General features: G+C 41.8%; 1 protein-coding gene across 8 annotated transcripts in view; it reads left to right on the top strand.

The window, feature by feature from the left end:
* DIS2 (Arp2/3 complex, 34 kD subunit p34-Arc) overlaps positions 1-18,635 on the top strand; it is a 140,414-nt gene extending 121,779 nt beyond the window's left edge. Inside the window, exons 8-10 of one of the 8 annotated variants that reach the window (XR_015189585.1) lie at positions 5,345-5,435; positions 5,512-5,632; positions 18,290-18,444. Coding sequence is in view for 5 of the 8 variants with exons in the window: in XM_086522971.1 (XP_086379097.1) it covers positions 5,379-5,435; positions 5,512-5,589 (135 nt within the window). In the remaining 3 variants the exon portion in view is untranslated. Of the gene's footprint in view, positions 1-5,344; positions 5,436-5,511; positions 5,949-6,766; positions 7,095-18,289 lie in introns of those variants that run through there. The other 7 variants (XR_015189586.1, XM_086522971.1, XM_086522972.1 and 4 more) reach the window with 7 other exon arrangements.
* Positions 18,636-22,813: the final 4,178 nt, after the last annotated feature.

The following is a 22,813-nucleotide window of genomic DNA, read 5'->3' as shown; positions in this document are numbered from 1 at the left end:
ACCAAACTGCACGCTTCTAGCACTTGGACAAAGACATCAGTCACTAATCAATCAGATTTCCGTGGAGGGTCCTAGATACAAATCATGATCATCGTAACATATTTAGCAATCACATCCTCACTAATGTCTTGATCAGATTCATATCCTTTCACACATTTCAAGCAAACCATGCCCATGACCATCCCCACAAGACAGTACATTCATAGAGCATGCATTTCACAAATCACACACTTAGTTCACATTGAACACTGTGTTTCAATCATTCAATCTAGCCGTCTCATCTATCTAGAACTCTTAATGCACCTAGATCCCTATGTAGCCATCTCATCCTTCCGGAACTCTTGATGCACTTACAACAGTATCCAATCGTCTCATCCAAATAGAAATCTTAATGCACGAGAATCACATTCACTTAGCCATCACATCCAGATCTTGTTGATCTCTAACAGATGTCTAGATGGACTTAGTTCATCAAATAAAATGCTGCAGACATTTGATCTTTCTTTATATTACTCTTAACATGAAAGAGCACATGTAATTAGTTCAATCTAGGAAATTTCCAACTAAATGTACATATTTTCATCAAGTCATTCCGCAAAATACTGTCAGACCATCAGTATCCTTAAAATCTTAGAGAGAAATTAATGACTATTCAATCTAGGCAGCCTGTGACAAGGGAGTGAAGAGGCTCCCTTCTTGTGCAATACGTATTGCACGAGATTCAACCTGCAGGCTGCCAATGCACTTAAGGAATAGACATTGCTAAGTATCCAAAAGCCAAAGGTACATTTCAAAATTGAAGAGAATCTACGAGGTTCTCTTCCCATGTCCACTTTGCATCTAGAGCCACAAAATCATGCCCTTGACCAAACTATTGGTGGACCTAGATTACCTTTCCTATTCTGTTTCTTGTGCCCTGAGACCTGTTGGTTGATGACCTAGCCTCCCCTGTCCACTGGCACATCAATATGAATCTTTGGAATTCTCTGCTGAACTATTAGCTGATTTTCTTGGTTCTTTGGAATTCTTTGATGAACTATCAGCTAGTTCCCTTGGTTCTTTCTTAGGACATTCCCAGAAGACATGTCCCTGTTCACCACAGCCATAACACTTGCCCTCTTTGACGTACTCAGCATGCTGCTCTTCCGTTAATGTGGGCCCTGTGGATTTCTTCTTTTGATTTTGCTTTCCCTTGGAAGACTCTTGCCCTGTTGAGGCAAACACTAGCTTTATAATGTGGAGCGGAAGTGATTGATGGTGAATGCTCAAGATGAGTGCTCAGTATGTACGCAAGGTTCCTTTACTTCACGAGAGAGTTTTTTTTACATCATGAGAGATGTGCAAAGACTAGAGAGAGAAGAGAATGATATTGTGAGTGAAGGTTCTGTGAGTGAAAGAGAGAGAAAGGAGACTAACACCAGATGGGGTCCCAAACCCCCTCAAGGGCCCCCCTTGCTATCGCTAGAGAGGTAGTTTCTTTAGATTGCACAAATGTAGATACAATGGTCCTAGATGCTGAGATGCTGAGATGCTGATGGGATCTTGCTGCAGATTCTTGGATCTGCGAGGCTAAAGGTTGAAAACTGAAAACGCTAGGGCTGATCTGGCTTGGGGCTGCGATCTATTGATGAGGCTAGGACTAAAATCTAGAAGCGTTGGCTAATCTGTTGTCTTGGGCTGAAAACTGAAAACGTTGGTACTAATGGCTAGATCTGCGACTGTACGACGAGGTTATGGTTGAAAACTGAAAACTTTGGTGCTGATGGGGTGTTCTAGGCTGATTTGGTGCAAAAATGCTAGAGGTGCTGAGGTACTGCTAGTACTTGGTGCCTCTACTGAGGGTATGGACTTATGCTTGAGAAGTGACCCCTAGTGTCACGTATATATGGAACTAAATCTGGGCAAAGGGATTGATGCCAATTAAAAACCTATGATTTCTAAATAATGGGCTAAATGTCACTTATTAATAAGTTAAAAACCTATTATAAGAGGTGCTTCGTATGCAGTTAATTCCTTAGGCTTGATATTAATGCAATTGTATGGAAACATTCCCCGGTGCCTACACCTAGCAGACATTGGCTGTGCTCATGTGCAATCAGAGGGTATGCAACTACGCTAAAGTGGTATTAATGCAACTGTATGGGAACAGTCCTCAATGCCTACATCTAGCATACATTGGCTGTGCTCATGTGCAATCAGAGGGTATGCAACTATTCTAAAGTGCCTAGGCATGCACAGCTTGTGTATAGTCTCACATTGGTGCCAGAACTCTTCCTAGGTTGTCCTAAACCCTAGAAATAGGAGTTAGCTTGTCCACATGCACATAGGGTTAAATGTGCACATGACAGGCTTGTTGGTAGGATAGGTCAATGAGCCAGCATGCATACCAAAACCTTCCTTGGCATGTCCCATAAGCCTCTGAATGGATTCTCAGAAACAAGGACACTGGCAAAAAGGTATCCCAAAACCTCTTACAATAGTCAACCAAAGTGTCTTCCCTTTTCATTCTCAGATGATGCCAAGCTATGATAACATCTTCTTCATATTCTTCCGTTAACCAAGATAGTGAAAACTCTCTTGAATTTTATCCACTTCTTAGGTGCTTCTCTGTGCAACAGTAGAGTAGACCACCATGTGTGGGCGTTACCTTTCTGATAAAACACCACCCTTTAGGCTTCTGAGAAACATTCGTCCTCCGAAAAAGGAGATTTCAAATCGTTGTATGAATGCAATGGCTTGATGGGTATCCTTGTGGCTTGAAAGCGTTTGAAACTTCACTGGTTGATCCCCATCCTTGAACTCCTTGGTCCTCTAAACTACTAGATTGCTTTCTAGACTTTTTCTTGGATCTGTTTTTCTTCGCTTCCACTTTTTCTCGTTCTCATTGGAACTAGAGAAAGACAAACTATTGGAACTCTCTGAAAACGAAGAAAAATTTGGGTTATCCTCAAAACGAACACACTTCTTGGATTTGCTAGCCACCTCAAAAGTCGATTTCCGGCCGAAATAACTCGGGTAATCCGCTGATTTTCTTTTCTTTCGGAAGTGCTTTATCATGTCTTCTTTTCAAGAGCTTCGTGAAACTGTTTGTGCAAGTACAATTTCTGCTTTTTTGCGCTTGGCTTTGCTTTCTACCATATTGCCGACTTGAGAGGTGCACGGATGGCCTCTTGCCATCGTGGGTGAACCTTGTCAAAAAATGATTCTTCAGGTGCTTCAAATACTTTGGGTTCTGGGAGTACTTGATCAATCTTTTCACACGTGTCAACTTGCAATTGACGTCGGTAGTTTGTCTTGTCGAGATCCTCTAGTGGAAGTTTGGGATGCTCTCTCGAATCATTGGAGGGAACCTTGCTTCTGTTGGAATCTCCCTATTCGGGTTCTCCATAGGCGAGCAGTCGGAGGGGTGTCGTCTATCGGATTCGCTACTAGAACCCATGTGTAGTGCAGAATTGATCGGATTCTCCCTAGAAGAAGAATCATATGAGATCTGATACCATTGTAGGGTAAAGGGGCCAATATAAGGCCACCTAAGAAAGGGAGCCTAGATCTCCGGTTTTCGAGCTCAATTATAATGAGTGAGGATCTCATTTGATTCGTCTCGTCGAGAGTTTTTTGAAAAAAGTGATCTCAGCTTGTTTGACAATCGGAGCCGGAAGTTACAATTCCATTTGTGCAATCGAGTGTAACAAAAATGGGAGACACGCCAACCCCAAAAGAGAGACATGAGTGCCAAATGAAAAGGTTTCATTTCAAATAAAATTACTGTTCAACATCTTTTTGAATTGTATAAAGGAGGTCGAACTTTGTCTTATTATCGGGGTGTCATTGTCCTTTCTTTGGGGGATGGCTTTTCATTGGCCACCTTACCCTAATAGACTTGGACACACCAAGCCAAAGATCAATAGCAACACATGAACAAAAACTGCAAATAACTGAACAAAACTTGAATAGAGAGAGAGAGAGAGAGAGAGAGAGAGAGAGAGAGAGAGAGAGAGAGAGAGAGAGAGGAGAGAGTCTACATGGAACGGTGGAGTTGCGTCCCTAGATGCACTGGCCCCGAAGATTGGCGGTATTTCTTTATTATTGCGTTTTTGCAAAGATACAACTCCTGGAGGGTCCAGCTCTTCAAGACTCTGCGTCCAAACGCTCTCAGAGGGTGGCCCTCGGGACACTTATAAACAGTACAGGGGATCCCCAAAAGCATTAGGTTCAAAAGCTTCAGTTCCCAAAAGCAGTCGCTCCCAAAAGCATGCGAAATTCTGCCAGCTCTGCAGCCTGTGCAAAAGGTAGAAATCCGTACGTTGTGCCACATCATCATGTTGGCACAAATTAGGGAAATCAGCCTCATCTCTTGTGCCCTGACTTTTTAGGGTTTTAGGCCCCTCGGCAAGTGCTCCATAAGTTGGTAGGGTTAGAGTTTCTAGCCCCTCGGCCACATCTTCTCTGGGCCTTGCGGCCCTATTCTTTAAATTGGGCATGCCACATCACCAACTTGTGACATTCGGCCTTGCGGTGACAAAGACTACTGCTGCCAAGTGTATGTATGTGCCATGGTTACAACTCCAATTGGATGTCCTGAATCAGGAGTGTGTACGTGCATCTCTGAGCCATGGTTAAATGGTACTAGTTAGTCAGAACATCATCGTTAAAACAAGGCAAAGACCATAGCAGCTATAATATGCGTACTTAATTTAGAATACGGGACGTCCTGTATTGAAACGTACAGTACATCTCATAACTTTTTCTATTCTAGAGTTTTTTGCTCAAAATGTATTTTATTCTAATGTCTTTTGCTAGTTGATCAAGTGTATTTTAGAGCTTAATGGTGCTTGTTTATGTATGCTATGATTAAAACATTAAAGAGTCGCTCAGGAGGTGTATGACCTGCTTCATTTGTCCTTATTAAAATATCATATCTAAAAAAAGTTGACGTATTTTATTTTTTATTCTAAAAAGTACGTCTAGTATGTGTATTGTACACCGCGTATTAAACGTCCCGTCCCGTATCGTGGCTGCTATGGCACTGAATACTCAAATGGGCTCCCAGTAAATGACGAGCAATCAACATAACCTCGCATTGTGAGTGATCAACAGCTCACACATGCAAACACACGCGCACAGTCGCGTGCGCGCGCACACAGAGTAAAACAGATGCGATTACAGAAGTTTCATCTCACATTTATTATGTGCAATGGACCAAACTCTTGATCTCTCTGATACTGCACGCATGAATATTGTATATACATGTTAGCCATTGTTTATTACATGTGCGCAGTACGTCTGGCAGGGCTGTGAAGAGACTCTCTCTTGTAATATATGATAGTTCTCTTGTTCTCTGCAGATCTCAAATATGATAATTCTTTTGTTCCCTGCAGTGCTCAAAAGCCTTCATGCACACACGGATGCGCAGGCGTGTAGAAACCCTTATCCAGGTAGCAAAGTTGTGTTTTGTTTGACCGGTCTTATTTGTTATGCTTCACTATCTTCACTCATTTTCCTTGGAAGCAGGCTCTAAATCGAGCAAAACCAGAGGACGAGAAGGAAACTAAAATAGCACAGGGGCGATCATTCAAACGACTTGTGTGATTATTAGCTGTTTTGCAACTAGCTCTACTTCAAGAATTTAGAGGTCCGATCCTTTCCAATATCATGGCAGTTGTAGGTCTTCACAATTTCAGAAAAATAGAAAACCTTTAAAAACTTCTAAAATGCAAAAGTGAAGGGTAAAGAGTAGGTAATGAAAATCGCTTCATGACAATGGGAAGTCAAAAGACCTTTTACTCATTTATAAAGAGGTGGCCTTGCGTGAATTCATGCAATGTCCATTTACATTGTATTCTTTCTTTCCCTTGTGTTTTCTTCTTGTTAGAATGTTCCACTATGTATGTATTGAATTTATATTTTTACAAGCCATTAGTATACATATATATATTCAATATTTCCAATTCCTCAGCAATCAATGCTCACATACCCCCATCTGTAGTGTAAATTGCCTGTATGGGAATGAAAAATCCCAGCTATGATTTCATTTGACCTTGATTTTCCAAGTCAACTTATGCATTGTAATCATTTTTCCCTGTAAACACTAGAATTTCTGTAATTTCTGGTTGGTGGTTTAGTTTTCCATGTAAAACAAAAGGGCGCTTTGTTTTTTCTCTTGAGTAATGTCAGTAACAACCCCAACACTTAGACCACACAGAAAAAATGTGTATTCGTTAAATGCATAAGAATGTTCATTCTTGCAAGTTCAGATGTTTGTTTCATTCATGCACAATGAAGATGTTGAGAGTTGAGATGCTATTACACTCAAACTGAACCCAAAATGAGAGCATTTATAGAGTTTTTATCTTCTGCATGTCTCACGGAAAATATAAGTGGGTATCACAAGCATCACATTTTAGCTGAGACCTTGTTGTATCAACTGATTCGAACAAGGCCAAGAACTTGGGAGAACTCACAAGGGCTCGCCTGCACGGTGGGTGGGTGGATCGGTGAGAGAGAGAGAGAGAGAGAAGGTGAGATTTTGTGCTTGCCCATCTGCCAGTTTACCGTCAGTGCAGATTTCTTCAACAATTTGTAAGGTTGCACTGCTTCTATGTACCGTACATTGTTAGTGTGCGCTTGGGTGCATGTATGTGTGTGTGGGCTTCCTGCCTTCACCTCGTCATGAACCTTCAGCACTTGCAGTTCTGCCTTTGCACGCTTCTGGTTTGCAGTGGTGGCCTGCAGGTCTTGCGCTCGTGAATAGGTGTGGAGTGTGCAGGTGAGCAGCAGTGGTGGGTGTGGGTTGTGTGTGTATCAGCCCCGTCTCCAGTCTTCCCGAATCTGCAGCTTTTGCTCGTAAGCTTCATCTGACGATTCTGCACAGAGACAGTTTAGGTTAATTTGAGCATGTCATTAAAATTCAGCAACAGATCATCGGAAGTAAGAATTCAACAGGTCTCTAAACAGGTCCTTGTGGAGTGTTCGCCATGTATGCCCCTATGTGGTTTGATGTATATACTCTTGTGATTCCTGTTCAGAGATAGAGGTTACTGAAAAAAAGAAAAACAACAAAACTTCTTTACAGCGTAATTTTTTCTAGGAATTTGATCTTTGGTTGATCTTTGTTGCTATATGTTTGAATCTCTGTCTATTTATAAGCGTCAGAAAGCCATGGGAAATTCCTCGGAGGCCACTTCTGAGATCAAAACTTGTTTGTATGAGGACTTTGAGGTTGGGCAGTATGCTATGGATGCAGTCATTTTGTTTTTCCCGAGGAAAATACCTACTGTGCAGTATGTCGGACAGTGGATCGATTATCTTCTCAAACGTCAGGCTCTCCGTGGCGTCTACTTTGGTGCTCGTGGATTTTATGAAGTCTTGTTGGCAGATATTGAAGCCATAAATCTTTTACTGGAGATGTCTCCACTCTTTTTTTAGCAACAAATGCCTCATGTTTTGCCATGGGTATTGACAAAGGATTATTCCATCATAAATACCTAGTGCGGGTAGAAATTGTTGATTTCCCCCGCACATGGAGACTCTTTCTATCGTTGCTGGTTGCACAGCTTGGAAGATGATCTGTCCACCAAAATTGGATGCGAACACACCAATAAGTTCTGCATTCTTTGGGACACTGACAAACCAACCCCTGAAGGTATTATGGTTGATTCAGGTGATCCATGGGTGGACAAGCATCGCACCCCTTCAAACTCAAATGGGGCAAGTTTGCAAATTCCTGTTTTCCATGTGGCAAATTTGGTCACATGCAATCTAAATGCCCCGAATCCATCTTGCAGCCTCCTCCACCCTCCTCTCGTAATTATGTTCCACTTGTCAATTCTAATAAGAATGCGTCGTTCAAGCAACTTCCACGTACAATGATAATCGTACGTTGATTGACGCATGGAAAAAAGCGATGCATTTTTACAAGGATGTACTTACTAGTGAAGCTTCCACCTCTCATGTTAATTCTGTGGAAATGTTCCATGCACTGAATTATCGAATTGGTTCTATTATGGATGTGGTGGACGAAGATGTGTCCATGGGCACTTCTACCTAATTCCTTACGTTCTCTTGTCACTTGTACATATGATCTTCCATGCATAATCGCGTTAAATGCATCTCATACAATATGCGTGGGTTATGTAACTTTGATAAATGGCGATTAACTTGGCACTATGTAGATACATGTAGATCAACACGTATAGTTGTTTTGCAAGAACACAATCAACATGAGTTTGCTGGTTAGTGTTCCTATTTTGCGGGTAATTGGATTGCGTATGCTGGTGTACATGGTTATTCCGGATTATTGATGATGGTTCGTCATGAACTTCAGAGTTCTTGTCAAGAACGACCCAAGCGGCTGTTGGATGATACATGGCTTGTTGAATGGTGAAATCTGTGAATTTGGAGGCATCTATGCGTACACAGGCTTTGGGCAAAGGGATGCCTTATGGCGAGACATCTCTTCTTATCCATGGCTCTCCAATGATTTCTTTGTGGTGATTTTAATAATACTCCAAATATGCATGATAGCACCACTGGCAATTCACATATGCAAGCATGGGATCATCTTCTTGCTTCTGCACAGATGCTTGATTTATGGCGTTATTTGCATCCGATATCTCAAGATTTACTTTTCCGCATGATGCTTGTTCCTCGTATCGTGCACGTCTCGATCGTTGATATGTGCTTGATGTACAACAGTATGATGACTTTGTATGTGATACGAGGAAGGATTACACTTTGGAGCTATCGGATCATCACCTTGTTATATTGACTTTGTACTCGGGCAATCCTTTTATGATTGACCTCTTTCTCGAAAGCGTCGATGCAAGCATGGGATCATCTTCTTGCTTCTGCACAGATGCTCGATTTATGGCATTATTTGCATCCGATGTCTCAAGATTTACTTTTCAGCATGATGCTTGTTCCTCGTATCGTGCACGTCTCAATCGTTGATATGTGCTTGATGTACAACAATATGATGACTTTGTATGTGATACGAGGATGGATTACCCTTTGCAACTATCGGATCATCACCCTGTTATGTTGATTTTGTACTTGGGTGATCCTTTTATGATTGACCTCTTTCTCGAAAGCGTCTGCTACGTATCAACAATGCTTTATCTCACTCATGAATCGTTTTGAGATCTGATTTCTGGACTTATCCCCCCCTTGCTTGCCCCCATGTATCTTGATATTGATGTTGCATGGTATCGGTTTGTTATGCGGGTGCAATGTGCTATTCAAAATTATGGTAAGCATTACATGCATTGGACTCGGGGGAATGTTGATGATGTGAAACAAGTATGTTAACGGCTGCAAGTATTGGCTGACTCGTAGTCTTTGTCGGATTTTGAAATAAAGGAGTTGTGTGAAGCTCGTGTATGTATCCAACATAATGACAAGCGAAAACTAGATAAATGGCAAACATGTGCTCGACAACGGTCTTTTGGGGATAAAGATTGTGCTTCGAAATAATTTTTCAAGCATTTGCATCATACGAGAGTTTCTCGGGACATTAAGTGAGTCGTACTTCCTTCATGCGCTTCGACATTATCCAAACAGGAACTTGCTAGTGCCATGGTCTCACATTATCGACAAGTCTTTGTTATTCTCCTTAGCCCTCTACAGCAGTTCAACAAGCATGTCAATTGTTGCTTTCTCATGTACATCCAATCATTTCTTCATAGGATGCACAGTGCTTTGAGGAACCATTTATTGATTCTGAATTGCATTGTGTGTTGCTTGCGTGTTGGCGATCCCCTGGCTGGGATGGGATGGGCTTACTATGGAATTGTTCCTTTCCTTTTGGGAGTCTCTTAAAGTGCCATTGCTTTTCATGATGAATGCAACATGGGAGAAACAAAATTTGACAGTGTCTTGGAAGGAAGGTTAGCTTAAACTGTTGCCTAAGCAAGCACTTTGCGAGCAATTTTCTCATTGGCGGCCAATTACTTTGATGCATGTAGTTTACAAGCTATTGTCTAAGTTGTTGGTGAATTGGATTAAAGATCATCTTCTTGCACGATATTCATCAGCAGCCTCAATATGGTTTCATCCCACGTCGCCAAATCACTGACAACTTGGCTAATGTTTTGATTGGCATAGAATATGCAAAATACACAAAACAAGATGTACTTGTTATGCAAGTTGATATTGAAAAGGCTTTTGATACTATTCAATGGGATTACATTGTTGCTACGATGTGTTGTCTTGGGTCCTGGGTCCAGTCCTAAGTTAGCTAATATCGTGTATTTCTTGTATGGTCGCAGTACGTCTTCTATGATCCTTGAAGGGGAATTGACAGAATCTTGGCCTCATGGCTGTTCAGTTAGTCAAGGTTACTCATTGTATGCTATTGCCACTCGGCCTTTGTTCATTATTGGCCTCATAGCAGAATCTTGGTCTCATGGTTGTTCATTATTGTACGCTATTGCCATTCAGCCGTTGTTGATGCATCTTGATCATTTGACTTTAGTTGGTCATTTGCAAGGCTTGCAGTTACCCTCAAGTGAGAACTTTATTGGGTTGGCCTATGCAGATGACTCATTATCTATGCCTTGCAATCACCAGGTTGATGTCCAAGGGATTGTGGACGCTTTGGAATTGTATGGACTTGCGGCTTGTCCTAGAGTCAATTTTCGCAAATCAAAGCTTCTGTCACTTAACCCTTGTTATTGGCATTATTTCTTGTGCCCAGGTGAGATTGTTCCTCCGAATGTGATTACAAGGCACTTGGGGTAACCATTGCTATCCAATTGGATGGATTGCCACTCACGCTCAAAAAGTGAATTGGGTTATACAACGCTTGAATGTCAAATTGCAATACTGGAAATTGTTCACTTGGCCATTGCATGTTCGCTTGCGAATCGTTCAAAGTGTCTCGATGGCTTATGTTCAGTTCTATTTGCCTTTGCTGCATTGGCCTTGTCATTGTCTCACCTCTCTTATGTCAGCTATTTTGTTTCACTTGTGGCGAACCCATGCTCACAAAAGAGGCATGCGTTTAATGTCGATGGGGAAACTTTGCACTCCTAAGCCCTTTGGGGGCCTCAATATCCTCGACTTGCGCAGGAGGAAGGCTATGTTGTTGCCTATCCTTGTGCAATAAACTCAGCCTTGGACCCTTATGTTTGCCTATTTGTGTCAGCGTGTGGTTACTTCCGAGGTCGTGTTTGGCAAGATGGAAGGGCACGTTTCTGGCTGTTCTCTTGCTTCCAGTTTGATTTCTGCTTGGAAGAGACAACAACAGGAAGGGAATTTGCTTTGTTTTGAGAGTCTACATTGGGAGTCGGGCATTCTCTCTTACTTTGGTTTATCATTCGCCTTGTCAGGCTTATTTCCTCTCTTCTCATGGCCTTCGTGTAGTTGATGATGTGGTTGATCAGGCGGGCTATACCATTCAGTTTCCCATTGCCACTTGCTGATTTGGATTGGGTATGCATTATCATCAACTCTGGAAAAAGCTTCAATACATGCTGGTTGACTTTTTACACTTTCCACCTTTGGTCGATGGTAGACGCATATGTGATTGGAATTTTTGGGACACATCTTTTGAGGCGATTTTTGCCAGTAAATTTTATGCTCTTCTTCTACCGCGGCCTTGGCTTGCTGACCATTGCAATGACCTATGGTCTATGCACAAGTTTGATACTTGGTGGAGGAAGCCTCTCTCTGCCCTTTGGAAGAGCCACTTGCGTTTGAAGAAGCGTTTGTTTCTTTGGACATGCTTGCTTGGAGTTCTCCCAATGAGCACTTTTCTCGGTGCATGTCTTATCTACTCTTCACGGTGTATCCGTTGCTCGACTTCAGAGGAGAGTGTTACATGTTCTGGATTGCTCCATTACTAGAGCTTTTCTTCAATGATTATGTATGCATCTCTGTGTCCCTTCGATGCTCTTCCTCAAATGGTTTTGGGATTTTGGCATTTTCTCGCTTTCCTTACAACATTTTGCTATCTTCTTTATGTGGATAGATATTGGGCTTATTGGACCCTGTGCGTCAACGTAATGGCTATATGTTCCATCGCTTTGATGTAGACCCCTTTCAGTTTTCCAAGCTCTCCCTTAGGTAATCTTTAGGTTTTTCCTTGGATGTTCATGATATCACCTCGGAGATACACCAGCCCTCCTATGAATGCTTTTAGCCATCCTTTTCATCTTGCACTTTTTTGTTCTTTCCTTTATATATAATCTTTTCTGTTTTACCATGTTCTATATACAGTTCTTTAGCTTCCTTGGAGTTCGATGGGGCTTTTCATGTATGATCTTTTATTAGATTCCGACAGGGTATAGACGTGCAGAAAAAGTATGGCTCTTGAGCTTCTTGAAGATTTACAAATTTTGCATGAATGTGTAACAGAGAATTTCTCAGGTGCCTTGAAATCTTCGGAAGGTGCTTTGGCTTCAAATGAAATATTGATCCCCACAAAAGATCTCATGGATCCTTTACGTCAATATGCTCGATGTACAATGATCTTATTTTTCCTTGGAAAAAGGCCTTCTTCACAAAATGTAACACAACGGGTCAATTATTGTCTTAAAAGACAAGCAATGCAAGGTGTTTTCTTTGATGCCAGAGGATTCTATGAGATCCTCTTTTTTGATGTAAATACTAAAAATCATTTATTGGAAATGTCTCCTATTTTTAATAGCTATTGTAAAAGACCATTCACTTTCAAATGGAAAAAGTTTGCAAGGGCATGTTTTAAATGTAGAAAATTTGGTCATATGCTATCCGAATATTCTAAACTCAATCTACAGCCTCTGCCTTTTTTTCTTCCTTCTTGTGTTAAGATGAACAATGAGGCTTTTTGTGTTCCCATTGATGAGTTAGCTTCAATACTAAGGATAAAGTTGTTACCATATACATGTGGTAGTGATGTGTGTGAACACACTTAGGACCGCCGGGGTATTTTTTCCCTCACCAGGACGTTTCCCCGTGCATTGTATATATTGGCCTTGCTTGTAGGAGGGAGAAATATGCGCACCCACAAGCCCGTCTGCGAGTTGATGACGACATGCGTGGGCTTACATGATGCAACATGTTCTTGTGTCAAAGGGTGTCTGGAATATTGTGCAGGGCATTGATATACGTCCTGGTTTTGAGGATGTAGGTGATGTTGAGGATGTTGCACGTCTTGCTGCAAGGATTGCTGCAGTTGGAGTTGTTTTGCCTACGACAGAACAAGCTTGTTGGGATGTAAAAGATGCGTAGGCTCATGCATTGATTGCGTTGTCTGTGAAGCGCACCATTACTCCTCATATTCGTACATTGAAATCTATAAAATAGGCTTGGGATATTCTGACTGGCCTTTATGCAAGTCGCAATGAGGCAAAAATTGCATTGCTGCGCAACGAGCTGGAGTCGAAGATTATGCATGAGGAAGATGACATGAATACTTTCCTTGTTGGTGTCAAGGATATCAATGAGCAACTTATTTCTGCAGGTGAAGTCATTTCAGACAGTTCCCTTGTGCAGACTGTTCTTGATGCCTTACCAGATTCCTACCATACTTTTGCTAGTACTTGGAGACTGATGACCCAAGGAAATCCTGAAGTTGTCAAGTTTGATGCATTATGCACATTGTTGTTGCAAGAGTCGCTTTCCAAAAAAAGGAGGGCTAGACAACGTATAGTTGAACAAGCCTTTCTTGTTGCTCAAAGAAAAGGTGGTAATAGTAATGCAGCCCCTTCTCATGGTTCTTCTGCGAGTAGAAAACATATGTTCCTAATGTTTGTTTGGAACTTTGGTGATAAGGGCAAAAAGAAGATGCGTTGCCATTACTGTAAAGCTAATGATCACTTGATCAAGCAGTGTCTTAAATTGAAGGCCAAAGAGGGTAAGAAGAAAGAGGGTGGTTCCATTGCAAATGTTGGTTCCACTACAAATGCAGCTAATGTTGAGTCTTTTGTGAAAGGAGATTATGATACTGATGTTGATGCAAAATGGGTTTTTACTGCAGAGTGTACCTATAATCCGGATGTCCATGATACATGCATGTCAGTTGCTGTAGATTCACATGTGGTATTTTGACAGTGGTGCTACAAAGCACATTACGTCACATTGTGATTTGTTCACCTCTCGAGTCTGTCCCTCATGGAAATTCATTCACTTGTGTCAACAATGCCTCTTATCCGGTTTAGGGAGTTGGAAAGATTGTGCTTACTATTGCAAATGACAATTCTTTCATACTTGTTGATGCACTTTATGTACTTGGGATCAAGAAGAATCTTTTGTTTGTGTCTACACTTGCTAGACTTTGTCTTGTAGTTAAATTTGTGGATGATATATGTATAGTACATGATCTCAGTTTTGGTGATTAAATTATTGCATCTGGCATTTTATGATGTGGGTTGTATAAGCTCACTTTGTATGACAAGTGTAGGCAGAATTATGCAAATGCAGTTATGGACTCAAATGCTATTTTAGATGCAAAACTCTGGCATGCATGTTTTGAACATTTGAATTTTGCCAGTTTGTTGCATTTGCAAAAATCTGATATGGTTGCTTCTTTGCTGCCTCTTGATGCACATGTCAAACATGTTTGTGAAGGCTATATTTTGGGTAAGATGCAAGGTTCTAAGTTTTCAAAGGATGGTTCAGTTAGGGCCACATGCAGGTTGCAGCTTGTGCATAGTGATGTTTGTGGGCACATGCAAACTCTGTCCTTGGGCAATTACCTTTACTTCGTGACTTTTGTTGATGATTACTCTAGGCATGCATGGGTACATCTGCTTAAAGCAAATTCCAAAGTGTTTATGTGCTTAAAACAATTTTTGGCTATGGTTGAAAATGTCTCGAAATGTACTATGGGCACCTTCCGTTCCGATCGAGGAGGGGAATGTATGTCTCAAAATGCATTTCTGGCTAGTCGTGAAATAAAGCTCCAATGTACATAGCCTTATATGACTCAACAAAATGGTGTCACTGAGAGGAAAACAGGTCACTTACGAAAATGGCACGATATATCGTCAAAAGTCAACTTTGCCGCTCGTTTTGGCTTGACGCCATCATGTGTGTCACTCATGTACTTAACAGGTATCCAATGAAAGCTTTGCAATCTATTACTCCATATGAAGCATGGCATGATAGAAAGTCTTCTATTGAGCATATGCGTGTTTTTAATTCTTTGGTATATGCTTTGGTGCCATAAATCCAACGTAGAAAATTGGATGATAAGGTTGTCAAATGTATTTTTGTTGGTTATAGTGTTGAAAGCTATAGTTATAGGTTGTATCATCGGCAAACAAAAGCGTATTCTGGTTTTATGGATGTTGTGTTTGTGGAAGATTCTGTTCAGTCCTTGTTGTTATGTACTAGAGACAATAATCTAAGCTCATAAGACATTCATGACACTTTGTTGCCTCTTTTCAGAGGTAGAAGTTCGAATGTAAATTTCAATGAGGCAATTGTACAGCCTATGGGGGTTTCTGAAAATGTTACAGATTAGCCTATTACTGATGCAGATGTACATGATGTACTTGATGAGGAAAGGGTTGAAAATGAGCAGGTTAGAGGTATGCCAAAATGATTGGTGCATACATTGCGTGACAGTAAATTGCACCTTTGTCTAGTCGTACTCGTTCAAGCTCTCACCATGCATCTTATATATCAGATTGTTATGCTTTGGCTGTGTCTAGCCTACATGATGTTGAGGAACCGCTGTCTTTTGATGAAGCACAGAATTCAAAAAATTGGATGGCTGCCATGCAATCAGAATATGATGCACTTATAGAAAATGACACATGGACTTTATGTGATTTTCCTCCTGGCAAAAAGGCCATTGGTACCAAGTGGGTTTACAAGTTGAAACGCAAGTTGGATGGTGGGATTGATCACCATAAGGCTCGACTTGTTTGTAGGTTATACAGAGCAAAAAGGCATAGATTATTAAGAGACTTTTGCTCCTACTTGTCGTATGACTACTATGCGTTTTCTATGTGCATTGGCAGCTCTTTTTGGTTTGGATGTACATCAATCAGACATTGTTACTACCTTCTTGAATGTTGACATATTTGAGGAAGTTTATGTAACGCAGCCTTGCGGTTTTGTCAAGAGAGAACAAGAGGATAAGGTGTACAAATGTAACAAAGCTTTGCATGGGTTGAAGCAATCTTTTCATGCTTGGTATGAAAAGGCTGACACTCATTTGGTCAAACGAGGCTTTCGTAACAGTCCAACAGAAAGCACATTGTATGTAAAGCATGAGGGTGATGTACTTCTCATTGTGGTTCTTTATGTAGATGATTTGCTGATCACTTGACCAAATGAGAGATATTATTGAATTTAAGATTGATTTGAATGCTACTTTCAAGATGAAAGACTTGCGGTTGTTGTATCATTACTTGGGTATATAGTTTAAGCAGTGTGATGGTGGTATTGCCTTGTGTCAGAAAAGTTACATAGAGACATTACTATGTAAGTTTGGACTTGAGAATTGCAAACCTATTGCCACTCCCATGGAAACAGGTTTGAAATTGAGTCTTCATGATGCTAGTGATCCTGTATATGTCACTTTTTACCAAACTGCTGTTGGATGCCTCATTTATGTATGCAACACGAGGCCAGATATTCAGTTTGCAGTCTTACAGGTCAACAGATTTATGCATAGCCTAGAGTCTAAGCATTGACAGACTGTCAAGAGGATTTTGCGCTACTTGGGTGACACTTTACATCTTGGCTTGTTTTATCCCAAGGGGAGATTATTGCCACCTGACTTACATGATTTTTCGGACTAAGATTGGGTTAGTTGTTTTGACACGCGAGTGTCCACAAGTGGTTTTTGTTTCATGCTTTGCAGTTCATGTATATCATGGTTGAGCAAGAAGCAACCTACTGTGGCCACCTCTAGTTGTGAGGTTGAGTACAAGGCAATCTTCAGAGCTACGGTTGAGTGTGTATGGCTCAGACGTCTTATGGCTGATTTGGGTGTTGGACAGGACACTACCAACACTATCTACACTGAGAGCCAGAGCGCATTGGCAGTTGCGAGGAACCCAGTTTTTCATGCTCGCACAAAGCACATTGAGGTGCATTACCACTATGTCAGGGGGAGGCTTTTAGCAGGAGAGATCAGCTTGGCTTATGTGGCAACACAGGACAACCTTGCAGATCTTTTCACAAAGGCATTGTCTCGTGAGAAGGTTCGAAGCTTTCTGCAAAGCTTTGGTCTTACTATCCTTTGTGAAGTGATCATGTTCTCAAGGGATGGCACCTCCCTTTACTCTATGTGCCAGCTCTCGTTCATCGCATCATTCCAGGGGGGATTTGTTACCATATACATGTGGTGATGTGTATGAACACACTTAGGACTGCCGGGGTATTTTTTTCCTCACTAGGAGGTTTTTTCCCCGGTGCATTGTATATACGCCCATATTCTAGGGCTATCTATCTTTCCATTGCACACTAAGTAATACGCTCTCTATTGTGTGCCTTGAGCTTCCTTCGTCTTTTCCAAGCTGTGTGTGATTTCTTGCAATCCTAATTCCAACAAAAGCAAGTCAGATCTTCTATGCAATTTAAGCCTCATGTTGATAAAGGTAAGGCAAACAATCCAAGGCTCTTCAATCAAATCAAAATATAAATTCTAAAGGCAAATCACTTCAAGTTGATTTTTTTGAAGCTTCGCAACACCCAAAAGCCCTTTTGAGTTCGAGGATCTACAATTCCAAGAAACTTCCTATCACCTACTTCTGAAGGAAAGCCATTAGCTATCTTAGACGTGATCGTAAATGATAATAAGGCTTTAGTTGAAGCTTCGATCTAAGTGATTGTAAAATCATATAAAGATGTTCTTCTTAACGATGCATTCTCATGACCAGTTGTAGATGCTCATTTTGAGCCCTCTTCTTCTAAAAATGTTGCGTTTGATGGTGATGTGCTCATGGGCACAGGTTGATGGTTAGTATATTCTTATTCTTTGTTCTTGTGTATATCCTCTTGTACATAAGCAACATCCCCTAAAGTGCATGACATTTATGTGTGAGGTTTATGCAATCATAATAAATGGAAGCGCACTTAGCATTATGTGCATACACGCAAAGCAGATATAGTGATTTTACAAGAGCATAATTAGCATGAATTTGTTGGTCAATCTTCTGACTTTGTGAGGCTTAAAATTATGTGTGCCAATTATTTGTTTTATTTCAAATTTGTAATATTAGTGATACAAGATTTAAGTATTGTTGTTGCTTTCAATGGTCCAATGGGTCGATAAATGGTAATATAATGTCTCATTCAGGTGAAGTCTATGAATTTGTCAGGATTTATGATTATATTTCTTCTATTGAAACAGCTCAGCTTTGGGAAGATGTCATGTGTTACACAATGCTTTTTTGGCATTTTAATAATGCTCCATCGCTTGATGATAATACTTCTGGCCACTCTCAGATGCGAGAAAGACTAGCATGGAACAATTGTACATATGCAGCATCATCTTTGGATTTATAGATGCCTACAAAGCCCCATGTCTTGGGATCCACGTTTTCACATACAAGAATTGTCTTCTACATAGTAAGATTAGAACATTGATATATGTTAAAAGCATCACAATATGATAATTTTGTATGTAAGATGTGGGTGGATTGCTCATTGCAGCTATCATATCATAGTTCTCTATGGTTGTTTCTCTACTTTGGTATGTCAATGAATGATCCTCCCCTCCAAAGAAAACGGTCATTGCATGTACATCGTGCTTATTTATCGCATGAAGCTTTCAAATAAATGGTGGAAGCTATAATTCTTCCTTTGATTAATCATATAAGTCTTGATCCTGATATTGTTTGGTTTTGTTTTGTGATGCAAATACAATTGTCATTGAAGATTATTGGATGTGGTTCATGCATAAGAAACGGAAGCAATTTACTGCATCAAACATTTATGTCAGCAACAATTAAATGAATTAGCAGATACAAAGCCTTTGACTGAGAGACAATTGTAGCAATTGAGTCAAGTAAAATCCTTTTTGGTGATTAATGAATGTAGCAAGATAAGGAAATGGCACATTAGAGAAAAACAAGTTGCATTCATTGTTCAAGGATCTTCCTCAAAAAAGATGTTTAAAAGTTTACAACAAGTTTGACAAGATGAATCAATAAAGCAAGTCAAGCTAGAATCTAGAGAATGGACAGTCAATATGAGTCAGCTTTCTGAAGTTATTCAACCCATTTTAGGGCTTTATTTTCCACTCTTGCAGTTTCATATCAACATATTTTATATACTAGGGAAATGTTAATGGCTCATGTTCAACCTATTCTCTTAGATTTGGAGGCTTTGAGCATGGAAGATCCTTTTAGATCAAAAGAATCGGATCAAAGTTTTAAACTTTTGGGGTGTTGGAAGTTTTATGGATGGGATAGTAGCAACGGATTTTTTTGGTATACTTTTGGGACTTAGTTAAGAGATCCATCGTGTATCATGATGAATCATGCATGGGATTTGCAATGTATGCTTACATCATGGAAGAAGGGTCAAACTTACACCAAAACAATCTTTATGTGAATCTTTTAATCAATGGAGACTCTTAACTTTCATGTCATTCATCTATAAATTAATGGCAAAAATGTTAATCTCTTGAAGACATGTTTTTATTCTGGGTTTTTAATCGCTCAATATGGTTTTTTCATGTCCAAAAGACAAATTAATAAAAATATAGCCAATGTTTACATGAGGATTGAATATGCAAAATTCACAAGGCAATATATTTTTCTTTTTTTTCCAAGAAAAGATATTTAGTTAATGAAATTGTCCATAGGGCTACAACCACCTCTTCTAGAGAGGGCTACAACAATCATAAGGGGGGAGACTCTCCCAATGAAAAAACAACATATGTACAATGAGGCTTAAATCAAGAGATGGGAGGAGGGAAAAGCCACACAGGTGAACGATAGTTCCATCTCATCACACCCTGGACCATAATGAAGAAAGGCCCAGGGCGCCAGAGCCGAAGGAAAGCCTCTCTACGCTCCCGCATGTGGACGGAGCTGCCCTAGAGTCTTTCAAACTGTCCTTCGAGTGTGTGGACCAGCTCTAGCCAAAGATCTCGAACCGTCTCTACTGGTGGTACAAGGCGAGTCTCAAAGATGTGAAAGCAGCAGGCTTGCCAAATGAACCAGAGTGTCAGGCCACAAATGAGCTCCCAACACTCCTCTCTCATTGCACCACTCCTGTGGAGTAAGCTCTGTATAGCAGGCGGGGGTGTAGGTCGGCCCTTGTGCATCACTATCATCCTGCTATTGGAGGACAACTCAAATTGAAGTGTCGGGCCCGTGAGAGTGGACCAAGGAGCTGCCCCCCAAGTGTATTGTTGTGCCGTGGAAAGATCTGGCATCAGCCAAAGTATACAAAGACAAACCTACTGTGCCAAAGGACAATCCCAAAGACAATGGCACTGACTCTCCACAGGATGGTCGCAAGCTGCATATGCTGCAGAGAGACCATTATGTACAAGCCAGCTCGCAACTGCTTAAGCGTAATGTGCAACCAGCCACTGGAACAAAGTGACTCGCCGCGATTGTCTAGAGTCCCACAACATCGCCCAGAAAGCTGACAAGAATTCAGCTGTGTGAACCTCCTCTAGCCAATGAGGTGTTGCAGCAGGACGAGACTCTCTTCGGCGGGCTGCCAATATGTGACGTCCCAGACGAACAGTGTACTGAAAGAAAGGGAAACCTAGGTGGTCGGCTGAGGAGAAAGGGTCCCTCCAAAACCACTCCCCAGGATCCCATCGCACTCGTGCCTGTGGAAAACACTCCCAAGCCCACAGGCTCCAGTGGCCTATATCAAGAGCTGCTGGGTCAGGATCTATGACACAAGTCCTTCCACATATGCCCACAACACGGATCCTCTGAAAACAAAACTCTGCCACTTGTGGGGCCTCTACTGAAACACAGTGTAAACGACCCACACCTTGTAGCTCGAAGAATAGGGAGGGGACAGTCTCTGAGCAAGCCCGGACTGCCGTGAGAACCTTCAGTCGTGTGAAGGATCCCATCCATCTGGGCGCTGCTGACTCAAGAGGTGTGAGACACTCAGCTGGTACTGCCTCTGTGATGTTCTTACACATGCTCTACACCCCTCTCATGCCCTGAAGTTGGATGATCTGAAGCTCCTCTGACAAGCCTAAAAATTGTAGCCAGTCACCTAAAGTGCGTGTTGGACCCTCTGCCATGGGACCCCAAGAAACATGAGGCCTACTATTAACCAAGTGGCCTCTCTGAGTGCTAACCATGGGGTTTCAAACCAGGGGCTGTCTCAGGCGCTCCTCCATGCAAGTAGGTTGATACTGCTCCAGGCCTCTCCACAGCTGCTCCTAGGAATGGAGCAGACTCACAGCAAAACGGTCCTCCAGTCTCCTGCTCAAGCCAACTCTGCGCATCTTTGTGAAAATCCATTTAGTGGAAGGTCGCCAGGGTCCTCCAGCCTGAGGCACTCTAGCACTAAGCCGCTGAAGCAAAAACTCCTTCCAAGGTTCCTCCCCTAGAAATAGTCCTCTGACAACAAAATTCCCAAGAAGGGCTCTACTCTGCTGTGCTGGGTCTATGATCCCCAACCCTCCCTGAGAACAAGGAAGAGTGATGACCTACCATGCCACTTTGGCCCGAGCTATCTGGGTGTCACATCCTAACCAAAGGAAGTTCTTGATCAGCCTCTCTACCTGACTGATGTAGGAACTCAAAAAGATCCAACAAGAAGTGATGTACCACATAGTAGCCAACAACACCTAGTTGGCCACTACAACTCTCCCTACCAAAGAAAGTCGTACAAAGGTCCAATGTAACAATGTCCTCCTGATGGATAGGAGGGGATCAATCTGCTGCTCCAGAGACAAGTCCAAGCCAACCTCACAACCCAAGTACCGAACTGCAGTCCTTGGGGGAATCCACTTGAAACCCTCACTTGGCATCCAATCATGCGTCGGAGCACTACCAACTGAGAAAGCCACTGTCTTTCTCGAGTTGATCAATGCGCCTGATGCACAACAAAAGGTCTCAAGAGCCTGCTGACACCTATGAAGGTTGGCCTCCTGGCCCTCCAAGTACAAGGCTGAGTCGTCAGTAAACTCAATATCCAATAGCTCATCTGCCCGAATAGGGAGTGCTAACCTGTTGTGAAACCAAAAACCTGCTCATCGCCTCAGCATAGAACACAAAGAGGAAGGGGGCAAGAGGGTAGCCTTGTCTGACCGGCATGAAACGATCGCCTCTACCACCTAACAAAAGTACCTAACTATGTGTCCGTCTGTAGAGAGCTGACACACCTCTGATCCAGGCATCTAAGAAGACCATCCTGCGTAGAGTGCCCTCCAAAAAGTCCCAATCAACTCTATTGTAGGCCTTCTCAAAATTGAGAAGAAGTATCACCAGATCCTCACCACGGAGGCACGCGAGGGCTGACGCCTCCCAGAAAGTAAAGATGTTGTCAAGGATATTGTGCTCCTTGACAAAACCTGTCTGTGTCCCATGTATGATTCTCTCTAGAAGGGTGGTTGAATCCTCAAACTCAAACCCTCGGCAAGAATTTGTAGACTTAGTTGAGGATGGTGATGGGCCGCCACTCTCGAATCTCATCCAAGGAGCCACACTCCTTGGGAATAAGGTAGATCAGGACCTCACTCATGTTTTCAAGCATCTCTTTTGTGTGTAGGATGTACTGAAAAGCACTGCGGAGATCTGAGGCAAGCACGTCCCAGTACTCTAAGAAAAAGCTGGGAGTCAGACCATCCTCACATGGACAACTACCACGGGGGAATGTTGTGAGGGCCGTGTGGATCTCCTCTGTTAAAGAATATGATGTTAAAGAATATGTCCGTTGTGCTATG

Source organism: Adiantum capillus-veneris, chromosome 11 (assembly GCF_014529385.1).
Source record: "Adiantum capillus-veneris isolate H3 chromosome 11, ASM1452938v2, whole genome shotgun sequence".
NCBI classification, from domain to species: Eukaryota; Viridiplantae; Streptophyta; class Polypodiopsida; order Polypodiales; family Pteridaceae; genus Adiantum; species Adiantum capillus-veneris.
The sequence above is the reverse complement of the archived record's forward strand: the minus strand, read 5'-3'. Positions and strand labels throughout refer to the sequence as shown.